Here is a 21233-nt window from a genome sequence, read left to right as displayed (position 1 = left end):
ACAGAACATGTTTGTCTTTGCATGTCCAACGGGCAGCCATCCATAACAGGTTCATTTACACCACACATTTACTTTCACACTGAAATGGGACTGGTCTAAATGTGTCCATAACCAATCAGAAGTGGTGCCAGGAGGCAGACCTCAGCCAATGGGAGTACGGAGAGGCGCGCTACAATAAAGGGATGTGCTGAAAAGGACACTGCATGTCTCTTCTCACGGTCTTGCTTTCATTTTCTTCTCGAAGAAAAATAAACGGATTAAAAAAAGAAATAAGATTAAACCTGAGGTCAGCTACTTCCAAGAGATGCCAATAGTTGTCACTCCGCTGCACTATTGGTGTCCTTGTCCAATTGCACATCACAGCCCCCTCCCCCAGGCAATAAACACAAGCACAGGAAAATAAGTTGACGCACTTTATTCCTAAAACAGAAGCCACACCACCGACTGCTGGCATGGCATTCATATAGAATTATTTTATATATATTGCCGTTTGGTTTTTGTGTCTAAATGTGTGGTATAAAATACTATATACAACAATGTACCTCTTTATTTGAACACAGTGAAGTTCATTGCTGTACAAGTCCTCTGTAGCTACAGCTTTGCTGTAAGGTCTTCACGCTCAAAGGCATGAAACATAGTTCTCCACTCTAATTCTTCTGTACATTGTGACAATACAAATATTCTGTCTCCATTACAAAAAATAATACTCTAAAAGCAACCTACTGGGACTTTCATTTTTATGGGATTTTTTCCTCTGGTGTTTTTATTAAGACGATTACATATATCTTAGACCAATTGCTTTAAAGCAGGAAGGTGATATAAACCTTCTCCATTTTTTATATATAAAAGAGGTTAAGAAATAAGACAAATTATACATTTAAAAACTTACAATAAATAAGATAAATGCAGGCATTTTGTTTGGATACAATTACATCCAAAGGAATAAAAAGGAATTTCATGTCTTAAAACCAAAGATCCATTCTTGGGTTTTTTCCTTGATCAAATATGTCCCTTTTCTTCCAATAATTTTACAGATAAACTTGTCTCATCGATACAGACTGGCCAGTGACTGTGCTGCCATGCTACATATCATGACAACCAATCTGTCATTCTTTCACGTTCATTGAATGCAATTCAGCTTCTAGTTTCCCCTCTTTTTTATTCCCTTGTCTCTACGTGCATGTCTTTAAATCACAGGGACAGAATATCCAGTCTCACGGGGGGGGGGGGGGCGTGGTGGAGAAGGACTGGCTAGGCTTGGAAAACCATCTGATCCCATCTTGGTGCAGGATCCAGCTCCGTACACTGGTTTTCACTCATTATGACCCCCCGCCGCCTTCTTCCTGTAACAGCCTGATGTTTACAACATGTTCATGATGAAGTTGTACATCTGGTTGAGCACCACAAAGTGAATTGGTAGACACGATCGTCGGTCTTGCGTAGCCGGGTCACATGTCAGCCAGGAGAGGGCGTTGTACTGCTCCAGCACAAATCTGCCGAGGAACACAGGCATACAAAACGGTTACGCTTCAACGTTCAATCGGTGAACATTAAAACATGCGGCAACTTTTACCAGCATTGTGCACAAACCAGCGTCAGTCTGAAATCGGCTACAAATGGAAAACTCACCCTGGAAACAGTCAGCAGGGTGGTAATAGTAATTTGTGCACTCGACCTGATGCAGAGTGTGTGCTGGTGTTGTTTACCTGAGTACATCTGAGGTCTGATTGGAGTCGAGGGGATGGGAGTGTTTGCTGTGCAGCAGTTCATCTGATTGCACTGAAGACACATGGAGGTGCAAAGAGGCCTGAGAGGAAGCACGGGGGGAAGAGGTGGCGTCAGAGGCATTATAATGAAGTTATCAACCTTTCATTACATGTCATTTAAATAATGACAGCTCTTTTCACAGCAGAAGGGTAGCAGCAGTGAGTCTGCAGCCAATTCCAGAAGCAATGGATAAAAAGCCAAACAAAACAAAACGACCTTATTATAAGTACAACACACTTTGATTGTGTGCAATTACGCACAAGGCTTCAATCACACTTGCTCAAGCAGCAACATTCTTCACCAGCCTTACAAATTTACTGCATTTCCGACATAGCTGTGGTTTATTGGGGTGGTGAACCAAGTCTATGCCAGAGCGGTCAGAGCTATCAGCTGAGCCCGGGATTAACAACCAGCACTGTTTATAACGGCCACGCAGAGCTCTGTCGTAAAAAAGTGTCAGTGCATTTTAGTAGAACACCCGACAGGTAAGAAAAAAGGTCAGGGTTGCAACCCACACAGGACACTGGTGTTGGGCTTTGGGTGATAATGTTCAGGACGGCTCCTTAAATTCACTAGTAGGGCTGTGCGATATGACCAACATCTCATATCCCGATATAAGACATCTATCAGCCCGACAACAATACAAATCACAAAAATGTTACACTTTCTGAAAATTCTGTGAATCTCGGGCAGCTCTACTTGCGTGAAGAGTTTCCAGCTGGGTGTCGTGCACCTGGAGTCGAGTGTTTTGACAGATGCATGAAACGATAAATTTTAGACATAAGTTGTAAGGTCGCTGTATTCTTTGTATTTATTAGGTGGCGTGCTGCAGGGAAAAGCGCGCTCTAACGTTTGAGTCTGAGGCTTATTTGGAGCACCTGACGGCTCTTTTTTGCTTCTCGTCTGTAAACTCTCTCCACACTCTTTCACGTGATCGCTGCGTAGGTGGTAGAAGACGTTTGTCGTGTGGAGTCTGAGGTGGGGGCCGGCTTCCTGCATAATTACAGTTTTCTGGTTCGTGTCAGACTTTTCATAACCAACCCATGTCCGTGCTACAGAGGCAGCCCCTCCTTTAGGAATAAGGTGCTGGATTTGTTTTGACTGGTCCTTCTGTTTGTCATCATTTTAGTTTATTTTGAAAAATCTCAACAGCATCTTGAGCTTTATTGTGAAAGGTTTATGTGGAAAGTAAACAAGCAGACGCTGGGTTTACCGTCGTTGTTGCTAATGACAACACATAAAAACAGTGACTTGTCCGTCCGTAGTGTGGTTATTTTAAATATAAGAGAAAGAGAGAACTTAAAAAAATTAATATGGCTGCTTCAAAATAAAATAAATAAAAATACAATATTGCCATAAATAGTTTATTTTGCGACACCACGAAACAAACGATAGCGTGACATGAAACAATGTTTTCATATCGTCATCAGATGTATATCATCATATTGAACAGCCCCAGTAAAGATGCAGGAGTATCCTTAAGTAGTACCTTGAGAAAGAGTGGGCACTGGTTCTGAGCCTGCGGACAGGCTGACCAGAACCAGTCGGGTAGTGGGCCGGCTTTGGCCGTGGAGACGAAGTAGCCGAGTGCCAGAGGCTGCTGCAGGAGGTTAGGAACTTCTTCGTGGGACTCCATACGATCGGTACTCTGACCCTGCAACGAGGTGGAAACTCGAGATAAACTTTTTGCTTTCTAAGCGTCATGTTGCACAGCGTGTGTGTGCGTTATGTACATGTTGTACCTTGCTGCCATCACCTCCGTGGTGGTAATGAGAGCCAGGGGAGTGCACCGGGGAGGTGGTAGGTGAGATGTTGATGATGTCTGGATCCACTAAATCGTTCTCCTGGTCGAGCAGGGCCAAGATCTCGATAGCATCAGAGCCATCTGTGGAGAAGAGAACAGCTCAATAGGATCTGCGATTGGAGGGTGAGTGTGCCACTTACTGTAATGCAAATTGTGACTGTAAATATAGCTTCTTTTTCTGCCAACAAATGTATTTTTCGCAAAAGAAATGAGCTGAAGACCCCTGAGGGTGCCATAGATGCAGAAAGCATGTATGCAACCATGACTACTATTCATTCTTAACAGACTAGAAAAGTAAACAGGGAGGATTTGGAAACAAACTGCACTGAACGGGGGGGTTGCTGTGAGACAAACAAGAAACAGCTGCTGAGTGAAAGACAGATAAAGGAGAACGACTGACCAGTGGTGGGATTGAGAATGTCGATGTTGGTGTCGATGTTGGTGTAATTGCAGCTGGCGACCTGGACGATGGCAGAGGTGGGGAAGACCAGGATGTGGGTGCAGGAAGTGTCCTGCGGCGTGCTAAGCTGCGATGTCTGCATGTTTAAGGTGGTGCTGCGGCCAAACACCGAGCCCGTCGACACCGAGTCTGAGAGGACGCACAGAGGAGAGAGAAAGGGTCAGTGAAGACACACAATATGAACAAGAATCCATTCACAATCCTTTTGTCTAGTACAAGTAAAGTGATTAAACTGGTGCTCGCTGAGCAAATTCATCCCATCCCAATCGTTAAAAGTGATTTAATTTCACCGCACCATCGTGACTATGTTAACAGAAAAGCCGAGTTAGAGCTTTAACTGATTAACACAGCTACGGCATTCAAAATTGAAAGAATTAACTGATTAAATATTCATATGTGTTAATTTTTGCAGCTAAAAATCACAGTATTAGGTTTTCAAAGCGTATTTTAAAGCGTCCTCACATATATACACACCACGGAGGAAAGTAGATTCTGAATGTCAGAACAGCTGTTACATTTAGTGCCAACCCCCTTAGTCATAGTCATCTGAGGCTAACACAGCCTCGCTAATCTCTTTCAGCTTGAAGGGGTTTTTAGAAAGGAGATGTCCTCAGCTTGGCATAGCTCAACAGAATCCCAGCATGATGCACTGACAATCCCCCCCTACTCGTTTCCCAAAATAAACCCATTGATCTGGCTCTCCATCACACTGCATTGAGATCAATGAGTATTTGAGAGGTAGTGCTTTATGAGCGAAAGGTACACGATCTTCCCTGCCATCAATCCGCCCTGGACGGGGAAGGGAAGGGGGGGGCATTGTGATACGCTCCTACCATCCATCATGCCACACACACACACACAAACCAGCGTTGCCTCTCTGGGTGAAGTACTGTCACTCAGATACGACGTGTACATTAAATCAGTACGTTTATTTAGAATCTTTGTCAAGCGCACACGTTGTACCTGGCATGATGATAAAGGATCCCTGTGGCTCCATGGCAACCAAGCACACGCTGAGGATGCTGGGGGTGTCCGAGGCAGAGATGCCACACATTCGGCACATGTCCTTCAGACGTCGACTCAGCGACTGCAGGTTTCTCCTGTTCAACAGAATGCTCCAGTCTGGGACACAGAGGCGAGACAAAGGGGAGACTGAGTGAATCGTACACTGGTACGAAAACACTTCAGTGCTCGACAATCTGGTTTTTGGCCTCGGCAAACTTTAAAAATAAATAAATAAATGAATGAATGAATCAGCACGACTGTCCTCCTTACCTTTCAACTCTCCGTGCCCGATCCTGCCTAGTCGGCCAATCACCACCCTCCAGGGAAGGGATGTCATCTGCACGAGTCCCAAACACCAATCCCACAGTTTCTGTAAGCCGAGACGCCGAACTGACCCCTTTTTCCTCCGTGCCCTGCAGAACACACACAGCACAAACACGTCAAAACCTCGCGTTAGCCACTCAGCAGGGGTTCAATGCAGGATAAGCTGAACTAGGGCTGGGCGATATGACCCAAAATTCATATCTCGATATTTTTTACCTGGACGGCGATATAAGATATATATCTCGATTTTTTTTTTTTTTAAAGCCATAAAGTAAGAACAAAATGAGAGTTCTTAGTCAAAGCTGTGTCCCAGATGTCACACAGGCACTTTTATTAACATAGAGCAGATGTACATGAAAAATTACTCAAAAATAAATTATGAGCATTTATTAAATAATAATGCTCCATAAATAAAAGAAAACAATGTTGTTTTTGTGCATAACAAAAAGCTCACAATTGTGCAGTCAAAATGTAAACTAAAAGACGCTGAGCATAGTAACAAAGACAGATTTCACAGCTGCTCTGTTCCCAACTTGTACTGCGTGACTGACAGCATTGAGTTTGAAATCCTCTTCGTAACCACGTCTCTGAACAGGTGCCATTTATGGTCCTTATACACAGTAGGGTAATATTACGTTGAAGCACAGTACATATCACTCCACGAAGGCTCCTCGGTAGCTGTAATGCGCCGAAAAAAAACTATCAAGCGGTGCAGCACCGTAGCTTACCAAAGTCGTAATAAAACATTTTTGACAGATTGCTGAGCGCCGTGTTCCACATAAAATCGGTTCACGGCCATCAAGCACAACCAGAATTCATACATAAGGCGCGCTGTCAACTTTTGAGAAAATGCAAGGATTTTAGGGTTAGCGCGGTTAGCTCGTTAGCATGGTTAGCTCGTTAACACGTTGACGCCGTCCAGCCCCACGCACAGGTCGATGCGCAGTAACTCGTTAACGGAGATTTGCCGTGTCCATCTTGTCGCTGCCTGCACGTGAAGCGATGGGGGAGGAGGGGGAGTTGTCTTCAGTGAAGGCGAGGCGGAGTAACGTTGCGTAGAGACAAAAGTGGACGAAAGAGAGGCAAACTTGCGGCTCCACAACTATAGTTATAACGTAACATAGACTATATCGATATAAAGGATATTGTCACATCTTATATCTCGTATAAAAATATATCGATATGTTTTAAAAACTCGATATATCGCCCAGCTCTAAGCTGAACCTCTTGCCTGTTGTCTAAATTTGAGTGCTAAGCGTCGTGCAGATTAGATATGAAGCAGACACCCTGAGTGACATCGAGGTTAAACACTTGTGTAGAGTAATATTAAACAGCCAGGTTTTGTTTCATAAAAACATGCCACGGTCCAAACTGTGAAGATGGCAGGTTTGTAACGCTGATGCAGTCCTACCTGTGGGGTACATCTATGTTGATGATGCAGGTCTCCAGCAGTTCCCCATACAGGTCAGTGCAGGTAGCCAGAAGCCACCGTTGGTCGTGGGACAAACAGTAACCTACAAATAGCACGTTGTACTTCTGCGAGGCCTCTCCAAACGTCTCCCCCAGCTCTGTCTGCTTGTCCTTCACAGGTGCGAGGATGAACGGCGGCGTGTACAGACGCAGACACTCTGGCCTCTGCAGATGGAAAAAAAGATTCAGGATTTATGTTTCACCTCTTCTGCACCAAAGGATAAATACTAGATCTCTTCTGTCTTGGCTGACTTCCCATATTATTTATGGACAAATATGCTAATGTGTCTGTCCCATTGTCCCACCCATATCCCAGTTGTTGCTCCAAGGTACTTCAAGGCTTTCCAGTGTATAAAAGGAAAAGGTAGCATTGCTGTGAGGAAGGAAGTCAGCTGAATTAGGTCCTGATCTAAAGCACCCCTTTGTCTAAACTGGGAGTCAAGATCCCATTATGAAGGTCTCAGGGAGCTAGCCAAGCACATAATGGAAAGAAAACTCTGGAGGAGCAGAGGGTTACAAGTTCCTTTGGTCCGGTTCCAGTTTCAAAAAAAAAAAAAAAAAACCCTCTGGGGATGGTTAAGTCTGAAAACTATTTCTTTCTGGTTGCACACTCAACACAGCTGGGGCTCGAGGCTGGACCACATCAGGTCAGGTTCATGTTTGGCCTGAAACACTGCTGCTGGGGTCGGAGTGCCACCCTCTCTTTGCTCTCGATCGATCAGAGAAAGGAGGATACCCGGACAATAACACTAACTCACAGGACCAAAAGAGAGCACTGTGAGTTTGACAACGCCTACAACCTGGCTTTTGCTGCATTTACCTCCGGGCTCTTCAGTGCAGTGTCTATGGCCAAGCCCGGGCCGAAGCCGGTCAGTGATTTGACGTTGGTGGAGGCGGGCAGTGGCCGTCTGCACTGAGTGAACACTGAGAATGCGAGCGATTTGAGGTGCTGGGCGTAGATATGACGGTCTTCACCTCGCACTGGCTGAAGCAGGTACTGGCATGGGATAATCTGAGGTTTAACAGAAGAGAACGAAAGGGACACAAAGTTTTTAAAATGACAGGTAACCAAACTCTAAACTCTTTACCAATGCTTCTTTACATGCAACATGAAAAGTGGGAAGTAGCACACATGTTATGGTTGTGGAACAACACTGCAGTTCCCACGATGAGAATGAAATCAAAACAACATGCAGGACCTCTCCTTTGAAATCTACTTACTTGTACAGAAACAGAATTGCGGATGTGTGGAGGCAGCGACTGAAGCATCTCAAGGTAGCAGCGTAGCAGACCCAGCGTCCACACGCTGGATTGTGCGGGCACTGGCCCCGCGCCCCTGTCCGCCTCCTCGTAGCTAAAGGGATCCACAATGTAAACAACGATGGCAGGTGGGTACGTGACAGCGTGGGACTCCCCATCCGTGGGCACTCCCACCTTCTCTCGCTCCAAAGTGCTACAGAAAATACAAGGACTCATTTTACGCTCAGCCAACTTATTCGCTTTAGATCATAAATGCTAAACTTTATTTTTTTGCATGAAAGTGTTTAGTATTAATACTTTTCTGTTGGATGTATGAGGGCTTTTGTGTTCTGACAATACCTCTCGGGGGGCTCTGTGGGCCCCTGGGCTTGGCTGCTGGAGTTGTCCCCCGAGGCACCGGTATTCTGGGTACCAGCCTGCTGTCCCAGCTGTCCACTCTGGGGGCCGCCTCCCTGGCCCTGGCCGCCCATGCTCCCAAAGGGGGGAAAGGAGCCGGGCTTGGCAGGTATCGTGCTGCCGGTCTGGCCTGACGATGTCACGAGGTTGTTGGAGGGCGCAGAGCTGTTGGAGGGCCCGCTGCTGCTGGGAACAGTGGAGCCAGCGGCGTTCACTGAAGCCTGCTGGCTGGCTGTGCTGGAGGTGGAGTTAGATAGTTGTGTGGATGATGACTGGTTGGATGAGGGTGTGGGGCTGGGCTGCGTAAGGAGAGAGCTGTCTAATGCCTGTGATGCGAGGTATGGAGCTGCATCGAGAAACAACACAGGAAAGAAGAGCGCACATCGTTGGACTTTTATCAATAAGATAAAGCAGACTGAAAATAAAAAAAGATACTCCATTTACTACTTTTCAACATCCTCCTACTCTGATCACGCTTCTTTGGAAGCTCTGCTCGCTTTCAAGCAGTCAAGGTTCTCCAGCCAGCCTTTTTATCACATAGCAATATATTAATAACTACATCAAGAGGTGTTAAAAGGTGGAAATTCAGCACCAAAGAGCTGAATGAACCATATTATCCACCAGAACAACCAGCAGCCACACAGAATCAAGCACGTGGTAGGAAATGTCAGCGTAACGTACCGAGGTTGTGGCGGCACACTTGTGCATAGAGTTTGAGCTTAGCGAAGGTGTCACTGTTGCTGCTGGCAGCCTTGAGGAACCAATCACTGACTGGCTGATCCACGGGGGTCTTGGCTCCGTTGCCACCAACAAGGACGATGCCATCAGCGTAGCCTTTGGAAATGGGCCGGTGCTGTCCCAGACGACATGACTGGAGGAAAATGGATAATGGCGGCGTGTGAAAAACAGAGTATGATACATAGATTTACTTTCATTAGTTTGATTTAGCTAAAGAAAGTGCTGAGAGTAGTTGTTGTGTGGTGACAAACTAAAGGGGCATCGTATGGACATTTAATCCTTACCTCATAAACAGCGGTGAGGTCTCTGAAGAAGGTCTTGGCACCACTGAGCAGAGCCTCGTTGTCAGGACAAACAACCAGATAGCCGATGTCCCGCTGGGAGCCGAAGGGATCCAGCAACAGCTTCTCCCAGTAGGGCAGACCAAATGGAGACAGTACCACAAAGTCATACTCATAACCCACTAAGAAGGTGGGGATGGGTAGAGGCTCCGGGGACTCGTCTGTGCCTGTGGAGGTGATGGGAAACAGGAGAAGAGTGAAGGTAAAACCAAGCGTGGGTGGAAAGAAGCCGAAAGCAACAAGAAATAAACCAAAGAGTGAAAATAGTTAACTGGTAAGCTGTCACATTCAAACTTTCACTGTGAGGTCACCCAGCAACGTGACAGCTCCTCCCAGCAGAACCACAGCAGAGGGGCTTCACCCACTACTGATGTGACAGTCTCCAGAGCTTTGCTCCCTCGAGATTCAAACGTCATCCACAACGTTTCTTAATCATCCTTATGCTACAAACTAAGGATCTGACCGGCAATTCTTTTCAGTTAGCACTTTTGCACTCAGACAAGCAAGATTCAGGGATTTTACTCAGTCTGACACCTCTTCATCTTCTGTATCAGGAAACGAAAACAGTCAATCGCTAATAGCGTCGCGTGAATAGCAGCGAGGTCTCAGAGTTTAACACGGGATTTACCGTAAGAGCCCCGTCCAGCCATCTTGTGGAACTGCTGCCAGGTGAGGGGACCCTGAACGCCCCATGACCGCACCGTCCTTTTCTTCTGGATTGCATCCTGGAGTACGGGCTGCAGGGACATCAGCACCCGCAGCACATCCTGAGAGCACAGCGCACTCACGTCCACTGCTGGAGGACAGGTGAACACAGGAGACAGAGATTCATCACAACACCAACATTACGGGGGGGAAACAAACCATGGACTTTAAACATGGTGTTTAAAGAACAATTATTTTGTTTCTCAAAACAAAAACTATTAAAAAAGCAGGTTCTTGAAGGCGTTACGTCCTCACCATTTTGTTTGGCCCAGCTGTGCAGACAGGTGCTCTTGACCAGCGCCTCGTCCACCTTGCCACCTGACATGTTGTCCATGAACTGCCTGCCGTGCTCCATGGCCATGTAGCAGTCGCTGCGGTAGTCCCTCTCCTCTACCCGTACACATGGGGGTATAGGAGCCCCGCCTGGCCCCCGAGTCACTGCGTCATGCTCCAGAACTGAAATGGGTGAAAAGGGGTTTGTGCACTGATCCTGCAGGAGCAGAATCAGCTCGTCCGAGATATGGTCGCTTCTCCCGGCTCCATTTCTCTCCAGCGAGGAAAGCCGCAGCTCCTCGAAGCGCTTCTCTGCCTCTCTGCTGATGTCCGTGCCGCGGCCGATGATGTCCAGCTCGTCCTCCAGGAAGAGGCCCGAGCCGTTCCCATAGCGCCTGTTGACCACGGCGCTGAAGCCACAGCTGCAAAGTTTCTGGGCCTCGCTGACCGGGTCGCTCAGGTACACGCCCGCATCCGCTCCTTTGATGTTCATGTTGCACTCGCAGATGCAGCAGCTGTCAAAGTTGCAGTCCTTGAAGAGGTTCATGACCGTCTCGGAGAGGATGAGGGTGACGTAGAGGCTGTGGGCCTCGGGGATGGAGGGTACCGTGGCCGGCTCCACCGAATTCAGCGGTCGGCAGGTGGAGGGGGTTGACGCCGCTGGGGAGCAGAGGTCAGAATTCTCGTACTTGATTGAACCCTGGACGCTGGAGGGGCCACGTGGCGTGCGGGGGGTGCGAGGCGTACGTGGGGTAGGGGCGGAGAAGCGGGGGGTGGCGGGTGAGGGCAGGATGCCGGTGCCACCACTGTTACTTGGTGGAGCGCTGTTGATCATGAAAGGCGTCTGGGTTTGAGGGGTGTACTCTTGGTCCATGGTGCTGCCCACACTGGGGATGTTACTGAGAAACGCAGAGAAATTAAAGAACACAAATTAGATCCGTCTCACGTACACGAGTCCCCTGGACAGAGGGTCTAACTGCGGTGCAAAGATATGGGAGACACCACACAGTTGTATGCAAAACATGGTTCTTCTTGGGTGCCAGATCAGTAACATTCAGTACACCGCTTGAGATAACAGCATACTGCCATCCACCTGTCTTGCTGAATTTGCGAAGACAATTTGAGTAATAAGGCAGTACAATAAGGAACGCAGAGTGGGTTCAGACACATGTTTACACATGAGGGAACACGAATGCAGGAGGGAGAGACTGCGAAACAAAAAAAGGCAGCAGAGGGAGAAGACATTCAATAAACATTTCAGCAAGCGTCCCTCTGAGGTGAGGACATTTTTGGGTTTGCAAGCAACTGTGAGGAAGCAGAGGGAGACAGAGTGTGTGAGAGAGCCAGAGAAGGGTGGGGGTGGGTGAGCACATCGTGTCCCTAGCTGCATGTCGGGGGAACAGCTCCTGGCGCAGACCCATTAGAAGGAAGTCCCAGCACAACACTCTCCAGCCGGGACACAGTCGCCATGGGATGCAGATGGCAAGGCAGCACCATAGCAACAATATACAAAGTGCTTATAGACACCTCTGTCTACCCACTCAGGCTCAACTTAGCGTTCCAATAACTTAAACCAAAACCTTACTAATGTTACAGTTATTCAAATATTTAAACCAAAAACACTGACCACCTTCTTTGCTTGTTATGCTCTACATCTGCAGTCATGCTCCAGTGTACTCGAGAGAGAAATGTTCTTAAATGATCTGCATCATCAGGCGACAGTATAACCCCGCAGATGCAATTAGTTCTGCTTTTAAAAAAATGACTTCTTGTGGAAAAAACAATTTAAAAAAAAAAAAAATCAGTCAACCTTTCCAGCTGAGAAAGAGCACTTCCTGTAAGTAAAAAGCAACGCATCTCGTATCTTTAACAACTAGCGTTTGGTCCAGTTCAGTCATTTGCTTTAAAGGGTTTTTATTATTTATAGAAAATTACATGGTTTGTTATGCAGTTTATCAATATGCATGTATTAGTCAAACACACAAAGTAAAGTAACACTGGTTAATACTGAAATAAGAAGTGCATCATTGTACAAGAGGAGCAACGGAGCCTAGATAGCAATCAGCAAACAGAAAGCTAATGTGAGGGTCGACCGAAGAAAGGCAGAAAAACCAAACGGTCAGAAATAAGTTTCCATGTTTGTGTGGAAAATAGCAGAGCTGCATGTGTGTAGCCAACAGCAGCACTGACAGATCTACTATAGCCGGCACGCTGCTATGAGCAGCTAGGTGGCATGGAGCCGCTGTGGGGGCCCATCTCACCACTGCGGTTATAATCCTCGCCTTCAACCAAGAAGGCATTTTACACTCGGATCCCTGCTCCGCCTGAGGCAGCCATGCATGGGAAATTGAGCTGACTGCTAAGGTGGTGTCCAGGGATAGACCAGAGGCTGTGTGGACAGACAGAGAGCAGGGTACACACTTCCTCGCACACCACACTCAACTAGAGCCCTGAATCAGAACAATTCTTTCAAACAGGCTGACATATCTGAATTAGTTCAACTGACTGTCAAAAGACAGAGAGAAAAAAAGACCTACAGAGTCACACCTGAAGGTAAACATCCAAATAATATCACAGAAACAGAGCAGCATACCTGTCCTTGTTAAGGTAGGTCATCACAGGCACGGGGTTGAGCATGTCCCTGCCCATGGTCCAGCTGGGTCGGTAGATGCAGTCCTCTGGTACTTTGATAGGTGGGAGACACTGACTGGGCAATGTCTTCAGCGGGGCAAACATGGAGCAGCCTACAAATAGCTGACACAGCTCTGGCTTGTACACAAAAGAATAGTCCTGCAAAATGGACAGAAAATAAGGCATCACTGTGTCTGGTCCTTTGGGGGCGGGGTAGCCACAAACAAACACCCAAAAGATGAATCACAAGCATCCCAAACAAATCCTGCGGCAGCTTCTTTTCACATTCAGATATTACCTGATACACAGTTATTGTATTGACAGTTTGCATGTTCTGTTTGGACGTGCTGCAGAAAATGAAATCAGATGCATGCACAGGCAGGACATACTGGTGCTGGCCAGATCCCGTTTGCAATATTTGCATCACTAGATTACTTTGATACTGGGCCAGTTACATTTTTGTTAAAAAAAGATCATTTTCCCTTATTTTCTAGTAGATGTTTTTGCACGTTTAGATCACCCTACAAGAAGAGACCTCTGAAGCACGACAGACAAGAAATTCTAAATTCTGTGCATCACAACAAAAGATTGCTGTTCTTGCTCTTGGTATCCAGCAGATTGCATTGTGGTATGGGCCCTTGATTCCGAATCTGTTTTAAAAACCAAATCCACCAATAATCACCAGCTTTGACATCTACAGTTTCTGGCAGTAAATCCTCCCTACAGAGTCAGTCAGCTGTAGGTCTCACACCCACCTTGATCTCAGATGGCTTAGGGCTACAGAAGCTCTCCTCCACCTCAATCTTGAAGTGCCCTCCTAGAGTTGAAGGGCCTTCCACTGTTGTCATGCCCGTGCTGGGATCCATGGTGCAGTACTCCTTGCTGCACATGTTCATAGGAGAGTATCCCATGATGTGCTGCTCCAGGGAGGGAGGCGTGGGAAACATCTGGATTAGATGATCTGAACCTAGAATAGAAGAACCAGAGGGTAACGATGAAGGTCAGACTGAGGCTATAACGTGTCTGAAGAGGAACAAATGCAGGAGGTTTAAGGCAAACGTCTATTGCAAGACTACTGCTGTTATCACACAGCTTACACTGGGGATACAAGTAATTATAGGTCTGTATCCTATGTTTAAACCGCACTTCACAAACCATTTAGTAAGATAGTAACTACGGAAATAGCTTCACAAAAAATGTTTCAATTTTAGCTTTAAGTGTTACTAAGCGTTCTGCCTGCTGATGCATGTTTTATGTTTCTGTAATCAAATATGACAGCCATGGTGGTGCTACAGGCAGCTATAGCTATGTGACTACCAAACCAATGAATGTCTAATTCCTTACATTCCTCTAACAGGACTATCACCCTCATGTGAGGAAAAGTTTGCATTTGCATTAGGTATTCAATGCAAGACTATTTTCAGAATTCAGCTGGGCTGTTGAAACTCAGCTGTTGCAAAGGTAGATGATAGTGAAACCAGCAGCTCCTTTTTACATGTCTTGCATTTACATAAAGATAAGTCTGCAGCAGAATCCTGGTTAAATAAATAGATGGCCACAGTATGCTGAGGGAATATCCAACAACTAACTACTTTTGCTATTGTGAGATGCATCTGGGAGACCACACACAATTTAAAGTAAAGGCCACGGCCCTGGGCTGTACATAAAACTAAAGACAACGGTTGATCTGAGACCAATTTTCCTCACAGTGAAATATACAGCATCTTTAAAAGGCTCTAGTGTCCCAGTGCTCCAACCAACACTAAGCAACAGAAACATATTTTGTTTTTGTTGCTTAGAAAATCTCAGCTGCAGCTGACCTCAGACTAACAAACCAATAACTTCCAGCAGCAGAAGGTTTCTAAGCTGTCTGGTAGCGAACAGTCACACTTTTCACCACTAGGTGGCCAAATCCAGTCTGAGCAACAACTGTGTTTGAGCTGTAAAACATGAACTTCATTTAGTGGATTAAAGGATATGAAACCTTTAACCTCAGCTGAATACCAAGCGTGGGGAATACTGTGTTTATGTCTCAGGTGGCTTCTGGCAAAACCTCAGTGTATAATTCTTAATTTTCAGGGGCCTCACAGGTGCGACCAATCTGATTCTACATCTGTGTTTGGAGCCTAGGGAGGCATGGCACAAGAGAGACAGTGGTGGGAGACTGAGCGATACATACAGGGTACAGGATCCAAGATGGATGATTTGTTTTCCTTGTTGCCAAATATCCCGTCCGTTCCATTCACCGGTCGCCTGGAACCCGGCTGTAGGAGGGAGAGGGACGAAAAAGAATAAAACACCTGATTAAGTCGGTATTTTTGAGTCAGTAAATATAGCTATTAATTCATTCCTGGTATTAGTCACACACAAATGGCTTGTAAATACCAGAGGTACCACTGCTCTGGCACAAAAGTGAAAGACACACAAAACCACACTCAAGATCTCTACTGACCGCCAGCTCATCCTCATCTGAGTTGAAGAGGTTGTCCAGGTCGTTGATGGACACCACCAGGTCCGTCTCGTGGATCAGGCTGGTGGAAGTCACGCGGTTGTGAGGCGCTGCACGCTGAGGGTCTGCGCACACAAACACTGCTGTAAATACTTCTCTCTTTCCACAAGTAGACGGCGGCTGTTTGAGAATCCACTGAAGGCAGCAACGTTGCTCTGAGCTGTGATCGTTTCGTTAGAATTCTCCAAAAATTCAATTAGTGAAATGCTTTCAGCATGACAAATCTGTTATATGAGATTTAAATTAAAAGTAATTGAGAATGAATGTTACTTATTTGGTAAATTAATTTCTATTGACATATTGGAAATGTAGCTAACAGGTTTCAGTCACTGTGGTGGCTCGCCAAAATCCATCTGAATACTAAAATGAAAAACGCTGGAGTTACTATGTCGGTCTTCTGAGAGCAACAGTACAACTGAGTGTGTTGGGGTGATGCTGGAAACAGGCTGCTTACCATCTGATGGGCCGGTCCCTCCATCCTCACCCTGTGAGAGAGAAAAGAGATTGGCTGCTTAGAACAACACAAACACTGAACTGTTACTGACACGCTGTTTCATAGCTTCATTAAACAATATTCTCAAATTAAATTGCACCGATATCAATGAAATTCTCACACAACTGCATGGTTATAGGCGTGTCAAATCTTTTAAGCCCAAAACTGTGATTCAGAAAATGTACAAATAAAGTTGATGAACTACAAAAACACAAAGAGAACCATTTCAAAAGCCACATGCTACCTTATCCAATCAATGTGCAAAATAATTCAACCTATCAATAACAAAAGTACAGTGAGAGAGGCAGACAAACGGGGAGCGGTAGATTCTCGTGTCTGCTGAGGCAAATAAGATTTCCAGTGCAGCCCAGAGTGAAATCACGATCCAAGGAATGGCCTGTTAGGCTCCTACACAGACATCGATATCTGGGAGGCCTGGCCTTCTGTGCCAGCGTGCTCTTGTGGCGTGTTGTGTGTACACTGTGTGCTGAGCAGTTTGAGAGGGGAACAGCAATGTTATGTCCCGGCCATTGATTTCATTACGCTCCAGGGTTTTCTCTGAGTAACGCAGGCTTTAATCTGTCTCCCTTAGAGGCCCAATCCAGGGCAGCGCACAACATCCCCACCAAGGCTGCAATCTATAGGCGGCAAAGACACCTTAACCCCTTATCAATAGCGTAGCCTTGGGTGGGAAGGTGTGTTAGCATCTGGCAAAAGACTCGAAAGCAGCCCAGCTTTCTTCTCCGTCTCACAAGACGAGTCGCCAGTAAGTGATTTAATAGTCTGATGAGCAGTAAATATGTCTGACTCGACAAATAAGCGTTATTAAAATAATGACTTAATCTCACATTAAGATTTAATTTGACACAGTAAAGTTAACCTTCACAGGCAGATTCTGAAGGTTTAGATTAAATATGTGGCACTCCATACTGTACAGTAATGCCACTGTTTTGCACATGTCTCAACTCTTTATATTTTTATATATTTTATTTATTGTTTACTCTATTTAATTTGTAAAATGTGTACACACACACACACACACACACACACACACACACACACACACGTAGAAAAATATTTAGTATACACATCCAGAAATGCATATACTATTATATATTGTACATATATTTATTAGTTTCAGATGTAGCCATTCTTGTATTTTGCTTGTTTACATTATTGTATTTTGCACAACTCTGTTGCTTGTGAAGCTCGCACACAAGAATTTCACTCACATGTGCTGTACCAATGTACCTGCACATGTGATGTGACAATAAAAGTGATTTGATTTGATTTGAGGTAGGAGGTGAAATTCATTGCAGCTACAACGATGAATGACTCAAGGGGAAAAAACAACAACAAAAACAAACCGAAAGACAACAAAATTATTAGTTTAAGAAATAACCAGTGCACACTCACACGCAGAGCATGTGGTGGATGTGCACACACAAAGTGAAGCAGACAGACAGAGGGAGAGCTCCACTGCACACAGTGCTCTTAAGAGACTTCACTCCACCGAGAGCTGCCTTCACCCTCACATTTCTGCACACATCGGGGGCGTGCAGCGGGGTCGTAACCAGACAGAAGAGAAGGAAAATAGTTGAGTGCGCTTTTTAAGGCTCAACGCTTCAGTGAGTCGGGTTTGTGGCACTGTGACGTCCCGCTGGGGACGGGGACACAAACATCGAATCTCCCTTTCAAAATCGTACCAGCCAACAGGTGGCCCTTCTCTGGAACCGAAGCTAAAAGCCGCAGAGGCGGAAGCAGAGCAGGAGAACACAGCGAGGAGGGGAAGGAGGAAGAGGGCAGATCAAATAGGAAAAACACAACAACTCAAAGGAAATTGGAGAGGCTAACTATTTGGTGTTCCTTTGGGCGCAAACAACAATAGTGATTCAGGAATGGTTTCCTACTCATTTAGACTTTGGCAGTGAAAGCGGATGCATGCAGAAAGTGGTTGCCCTGTTATTTTTAGTGCAGCGTTGCTGAGGATGCGGATGGCCTATTTTCTAACTCGCCTGCTCCCGGATCTTAAAATCAGCCCTCTTGTCCCTTTTTCACCCCAGGCAACTAAGTGAAAGACGGCTTGGAATAAAGCGGTGATGCTCAAAAAGGCTTCGCACCAACACGCCTTCTTCAAACTGTTACTGCAGCTTTCTGTAATATAGCCGATGGACTGCGGCTACAAGAGCAACTAAAAGCAGCCAAACCGCCTCGCACAGCTGTTTTCTAAGCAGGTAAACCAGCATTAAAACTAGCTGGACTTCAAGGTGACAAATCCACAGATAAATCACGATAAAAGTCTCACGTGATAATCTGCCTTTGACAGGAATATCTGCTGACTCAGGTTTATAATCATTACGATGATCAGAGGAAAGCAGCTAAGCACATTTAATCCTCAAACATGCCTCGACTATTTATATTTAATGTCACTTCATGCAGTTTTTACTCCTCATTTATATTAAAGCTGCAGTTACAAGTTGTTTAGAATAAAATGAATTTATATTAAAACCAACAAGGAATTTTCTTTTTTGGAACAAGTCCTTTTTACATGGGATCAGTGCGACTGGGAGACTTCATGGGATTTACAAACTACCAGCAACATTTGTGTGTTTTGCGACACTTTCACGGAGATAAGCAAAGTCTGAAATTTGGCGCTAAACAACTACAAGCTGCAGACATAATATTGTGCTAAATAAGCTGGGCCTGTGAAAAGAGTGCACGCTACCCATTAGGGCTGCACGATTAATCGTTAGAAAATCGCGATCTCGATTCATACTTATGTGCGATCTCATTTCTAAATGACAACGATTAAAAAAAAAAAAAAAAAGACGACGACGACTGTACCGCATTTTGATCCGGGACGTACTCTGCATGAAAACAAGCGCTCACTCTTCCTGCTCAACAAATGACAAGGGCGGAGCCTTATACCACGTGATACAGAAGCTGTGCCGTGTGATGCTAAAATTAGCAGGGAAAAACAACGGAGAGCACGTCAGGGATGACGAGAAAGTGACAGGAGAAAATCCGTCCCGGTCAACCACCCAAACATCAATAACGGGAACCTTATACAGCGCTTCCCTTTACCCGTCGAACTCCCGCAGGCACAAAGAAATTACGGAGGCTATCACTTATCACCTGACCAAAGATATGGCTCCCATCAACACTGTGCAAAACGAGGGATTTAGGAAAATGATCAACACCCCAGACAAACGCTACACAGTGCCGTCCCGCAACTATTTTTCTATTGTTGCACTACCTGCTCTGTACACGCAGCGTCGAGCAACGGTGGAGACGGAATTTCAAGCAGTACAACAACAAAACGTGAGACATTTGTTGTTTTTATGTTTATTTATTGTTTTTATGTTCAGTCTCAACTGTTACGAAGTTGATGTGCAGTTAATAAGTGCGATAAATATTTATACTGGAAAAGAGAATCGTGAGAGAATCGTGATCTCAATTCTAAGCCAAAAAATCGTGATTCTCATTTTATGCTAAATCGTGCAGCCCTACTACCCATCTCATCTCCCATAATCATTTACGCTTTATCTGTGAATAGATCTCCAGTCTGTGCCCACCTGACTTTGTAAGTGTAAACTTTCATTTTTTCACCAGCACAGCAGCCATAAATCTCACAAAGGAAAAGAGACTGATGGGAAATGTAGTGAAGACAACAACGACAAAAAAAGAAAAACACCAAAATCATAACGATGTTCAGGACATGATCATTCCCCTCTGCATTTTCACCTTACAAACTATTAGTACAACGTGCTGTCAGTGTCCCTGTCCTGTGCAAACAGAGCTCAAGACACAAATATGGAGACAAGAAAGTGAGTAAATGATAATAACAGGATGTTGTGGATACCGTGCTGGTCACAGTTAGCGGTTCTATTTTAGATCTAGATTGCAACAGTTACAATTATAACTGTAAAGATTACTGTTACACAAATAAGCAATTTGATCTAAATCAGAGAATGAAGACCATCCAATAAATGGCACATGGCAGAGCTGGTTTGCAGCGTACCTTGTGGGTGACTTGTGCAAAAGGTAATTTTGCATTCACAGAAAGTGACACTTTTTCAGTTCTGAAAATGTTGCAAAATCTATTCTGAATGCATCTAAATAAAGTAATGGACATATAGGAGAAAATGTAATAGAGAGCAGGCAGAGCTTACAGCTTACTGTCTGATGTTCTTGTCAGAAGAACAATAAGCAAAAGGGGCCATTTTTACAGCAAGGTCGGCATAATGCATCCATTACAGCGCGCAGTAAAGCCGTATGAATATCCTGCTAACAGCTGAGGAGCATTCCTCGCTCCTCCACTTGGCTGGCCTTACCTTGTGTTTCTTTCCTGGCTCCCGCTCCCCGCCTGACTTATCCTTCTTGTTGGAGAATGTGAACTTGACATCTCCTTCCTCAAAGGCGTAGGGGTCGACCTCAGGCTCGTGATCTCCATCTGTTACAGCAGCAGCAAGATGCTGGTTCCTCCTGGCTCGATACATCTGCACGCGTTCTTCGGAAACCTTGAGTGGCCATTTAGACGTAGACATCACCCTGGATAGGGGATAAAAAACGCAGTGACTCCTAGTGTTTAATGTAAAGATCTTCATAAAGTAGCAGTCTAACTGATGATTGCGATTGTGTGTGAACAGGGTGAGAGAAGAACACTGCCCCATCTGCTCTGTTTTGGTGTGACATCATGTACCAGTGTTTTTTACTGGAGTTACAGAAATGGCAGTGACTGCAACTGGTTCCGACAGCCGTCATGCAGAAGAAGCCTCCTGTTTGCTGTCAGACAATTACATTTCTGCTGGCTTTATGAGAACACGGTGGCTCTGACACACAGAACTATCACCTGTTGCATCACTCATCAAAAACTCTTCTGTAGCTCGGACTCTGGCCTACGTGTTCATCATATGTAACAGCCCGGGACGACACGGAGAAGAAAGCGTTATCCTTGGCCTTCCCTGCCAGCAACAACTGTGTTTTTCTGTCCTCCTATCACGCCTGTCCAGCTTTGATGCAAGGTGATGGTGTGCAGTGACCTGGGTCACAGCTTA

The 21233-nt window shown here is 45.4% G+C and overlaps 1 protein-coding gene across 1 annotated transcript in view; it reads right to left on the bottom strand.

Moving 5' to 3' along the window:
- Positions 1-400: 400 nt before the first annotated feature.
- The window catches only part of med13a (mediator complex subunit 13a), a 69812-nt gene continuing 48979 nt past the window's right edge, over positions 401-21233 (bottom strand). Inside the window, exons 10-30 of the mRNA XM_004561645.3 lie at positions 20511-20727; positions 16138-16168; positions 15627-15748; positions 15354-15438; positions 13930-14141; positions 13137-13333; positions 10526-11442; positions 10194-10361; positions 9509-9732; positions 9168-9357; positions 8430-8832; positions 8052-8283; positions 7651-7842; positions 6772-6995; positions 5307-5449; positions 4995-5153; positions 3972-4160; positions 3510-3652; positions 3257-3421; positions 1707-1807; positions 401-1493 (exon numbers count right to left, since the gene is read on the bottom strand). Coding sequence (XP_004561702.1) covers positions 1361-1493; positions 1707-1807; positions 3257-3421; positions 3510-3652; positions 3972-4160; positions 4995-5153; positions 5307-5449; positions 6772-6995; positions 7651-7842; positions 8052-8283; positions 8430-8832; positions 9168-9357; positions 9509-9732; positions 10194-10361; positions 10526-11442; positions 13137-13333; positions 13930-14141; positions 15354-15438; positions 15627-15748; positions 16138-16168; positions 20511-20727 — 4447 coding nt within the window. The 3' untranslated portion in view covers positions 401-1360. The remainder of the gene's footprint in view (positions 1494-1706; positions 1808-3256; positions 3422-3509; positions 3653-3971; positions 4161-4994; positions 5154-5306; positions 5450-6771; positions 6996-7650; positions 7843-8051; positions 8284-8429; positions 8833-9167; positions 9358-9508; positions 9733-10193; positions 10362-10525; positions 11443-13136; positions 13334-13929; positions 14142-15353; positions 15439-15626; positions 15749-16137; positions 16169-20510; positions 20728-21233) is intronic.

The sequence above is a fragment of the Maylandia zebra genome, linkage group LG10 (genome assembly GCF_041146795.1).
Source record: "Maylandia zebra isolate NMK-2024a linkage group LG10, Mzebra_GT3a, whole genome shotgun sequence".
NCBI classification, from domain to species: domain Eukaryota; kingdom Metazoa; phylum Chordata; class Actinopteri; order Cichliformes; family Cichlidae; genus Maylandia; species Maylandia zebra.
The sequence above is the reverse complement of the archived record's forward strand: the minus strand, read 5'-3'. Positions and strand labels throughout refer to the sequence as shown.